The sequence below is a fragment of the Mus pahari genome, chromosome 19 (genome assembly GCF_900095145.1).
Source record: "Mus pahari chromosome 19, PAHARI_EIJ_v1.1, whole genome shotgun sequence".
NCBI classification, from domain to species: domain Eukaryota; kingdom Metazoa; phylum Chordata; class Mammalia; order Rodentia; family Muridae; genus Mus; species Mus pahari.
The window spans coordinates 23,446,782-23,449,923 of NC_034608.1; the positions used below are offsets into that span (position 1 = coordinate 23,446,782).

Below are 3,142 nucleotides of genomic sequence, written 5' to 3' on the forward strand. Positions count from 1 at the left end.
GTCTCAGATTGTCCAGACCAGACTGGCCTGTTGGGAGAATAACTTGATTAATAATTAATGTGGGAGCCCACAGTGGATAGAGCCATTGCCTGGGCAAGGAGGGGAGTACTGGGGTACAGAGTGAGGGTGGCTAAGCATTAGCTTGAGGAGCTAGTGAGCCCTGTCCCTGATTTCTTCTGTATTTCCTTGGCTATGCATGTATTCCCTGGTTGAGGGTAATATTGTGCACATACAACTAACCAACTTTTCATATATGGCTATATGAAAAGGCCACAAACTGTGGAGATTCTGAAAATGGCAAAACTCAAAGACAGTAAAATACTGACGGTTGTCAAAGGGTCTAAAAGAAGGATGGATGAGCAAGCAGAGACCAGAGGGTCACTGAGGACGGTGACTGTTTGATAATGATGAGTATATAAGTGCCATGGCTTATATGTAAAGACCAGACAAGAACTTGAAAAGCGGGCTACATGGATTGAACTTAAGTCCTGAGGCTCGTATACCAAGCACTTTTATCCACACATTCATCTCACCAGCTCTGTTCTTACTACTTATGTGGAGGAGTTTGTTTTGAGATAGTGTCTGGGAGCTGGTCTTGAACTTGCTGTGTAGCTGAACTTCTGATGTTCTTGCCCCACTTCCCAAGTGCTAGAGATTACAAATGTGCACCGCCATGCTTAGTTAGTGAACTCTTCTGTATTCTCTTTACAACAATAGGGACAAATCCTCATCTACATGCTAGAATCTCACAGAACGTGTAACACAGAAAGGAACCTGAATGTAGCCAGANTTCAGACCTTAACAGTGTATCNACTCTGGTTCAGTTGTACCAATGTCCTCCACAATGACTAATGGGGACCTGTGAGCAGGAAAGGGGAGAAGGTGGCCAGGTAGATTCTGTACTTTTTGTGAAATTTTTATTAGTTAATTTTGTTTGTCCTTTGGGGGAATGTTGAGATAGGATCTCATTATGAAGCACTGGCTACACTGGAACTCTCTATGTAGAGTAGACCAGGGTAGCTTAGAACTTAGAGCTCTACCTCCCTCTACCTNCCGAGTGCTAGGATTAAAAACATACACCATGGTACCTAGTCTAATGTATTTATTATTTACAGGATCTTATGTAGCCTAGCTTAGCAGCTAAGGATGACCATGAATTCCTGATCCNCCTGCCTCTACTTTCAGAGTGCTGGAATGAAAACTGTGTACCACTATGTCTAGTATATGTTGTGTTGGTTATGGAACCTAAGGCTTTATGTACACCAGGAAAGCACTCTAGCAATCGAGCCACATCTCCACCCCTTTTAAATTTTCCTGTGAAGCTACAACTGCTCTAAAANATAGTCTGTCAAAAGTAAGATACCAAAGCAAGGCCACAAACTCACACTCACAAACATTCACACACTCACAAAACTGTAGGTGATGCACACCTGAAACTGCAGCGCTTAGCTTAGGAGATGGAAGTAAGAGGATGAGGGCATCCTCAGCTACACCGGGNCTGGCTTGAGTTATACCAACCCTTACCTTTAAAATGAAGAAAAAGGTCAGAGGGAGTGGCCATGTGTGGGTGATGAATGGTAGGCTGGTTACAGTGGCTGAAGGCCAACTGCTTCCCTGAGTTTTNTCAATCCACAAGGGAAAGCCGCAGAGGGAAGGAACCATGGGGAACTGCCCCACTCCTAGAATGGCTGCTCGCAGAACAGGATCAGGAAGAAGCTGAGGAGAGACTCTGGCCAGCTTGCAGACTTGAGGACTCAGTCACTGACACACTTACAGAAAATACAACGAGACCCAAGGTATGATGAAGTGACTCTATGCCCATATTTAAATACCCATGCTTAGTGAGAAACTCACAGACAGAAGCCAGAGAGGGAGAATGTAATTTGACGCAGGATACAGGATGCTTTTTCTAGCCATCACAGCTAAGTGGATGTGTAAAAGTGCCTTGTTGCTGACAAAAGAAAACAGGAGGCAGACCAAGCATATCCCTGGACATCCAGAAAAAAGGTCTGCTACTCTGTAATTCTGAAGACCCAAAACACATATTACTCCCCGAAGTGACTGTGCTGGNATGCCTTTTTTTTTTCCCCCAGACCTCTGTTGGGTCTGCTTATTGGTATCCTGGGTCACTCACCAGTGTCAGCTCTCTTCCTGGCCGGCTTATCTGGTAGCTTGAACCATGGGGTAGGTTGTGGCTGGAGAGAAATTGGATTCCGTTGCCTAGGCACCTCTAATTGGTTAAGAAAAAGAGAAAGATACATTCAGAAAAGAGGGTAACTGAGGGTCACCATGAGTCATTTGCTGACCTTAACTTCATGCCTGTTGTAAGCTAATATGCAATCTTTGTAAAATCCGAGAAAACAATGTAATTAGGGAGAAAGAGAATATGTTGCATCTGCACCTCTAGGACCTAGTCCCACACCTGAAACTGGGGAGAACATGGATAGGTACCAGGAAACCACGAGAGCAGTATATTTGTGACAGTATAACCCAACCTTTACTGAAGCCCACTNCACTTTTGCCTATCTCCGACAACTACAGATGAGAACTTTCAAAGAAAAACCAACAACTTCTTGGTGCAGGGAAAACTATGGAATAGGACCTGTCATGCCCTGGTCAAAGGTGGGCAAAGAACCCGGTAACCTCATGAGAAAGATCCTTTTTGATCCTACCAAATGATGAACTTGTAGTTGTGTGCAGTTGAGTCCAGCACAGGTACACTGAAACGGAATGACCTACCAGAAGCACTTTTCATTTTACAAACTTTTCTTCTCCACTTTTTCCTAGCAGTGTAATCAATGGTAACATCCCAAATTCACACAGGTTGAGAAGTGAAGAGGATCAGGCTGTACGTATCATTTGTCACCATACTGACTGTCAGGGTTGATCTGGATAATCTAGCTGGTTAGTGTCATTTCCCCCCTTCCTTCCTTCCAGCTCCACGTGTGTTCTTCTCAAAGCTGCACATTTAGTCAAAGAAGATGACCTTTCTTTTTTTTTTTTTTTCCTACTTCCTCTGGGGTATTTGTTTATTTATTTTTTAATTATTATTTTCTTTATTTACATTTCAAATGCTATCCCGAAAGTTCCCTATAACCTCCCACCCCTGCTCCCCTACCCACCCACTCCCACTACTTGGCCC

At 43.9% G+C, this 3,142-nt stretch overlaps 1 protein-coding gene across 1 annotated transcript in view; it reads right to left on the reverse strand.

The window, feature by feature from the left end:
* The window catches only part of Timm44 (translocase of inner mitochondrial membrane 44), a 16,660-nt gene that overhangs the window by 12,434 nt on the left and 1,084 nt on the right, over window positions 1-3,142 (reverse strand). Inside the window, exon 2 of the mRNA XM_021218935.2 lies at window positions 2,135-2,230. Coding sequence (XP_021074594.1) covers window positions 2,135-2,230 — 96 coding nt within the window. The remainder of the gene's footprint in view (window positions 1-2,134; window positions 2,231-3,142) is intronic.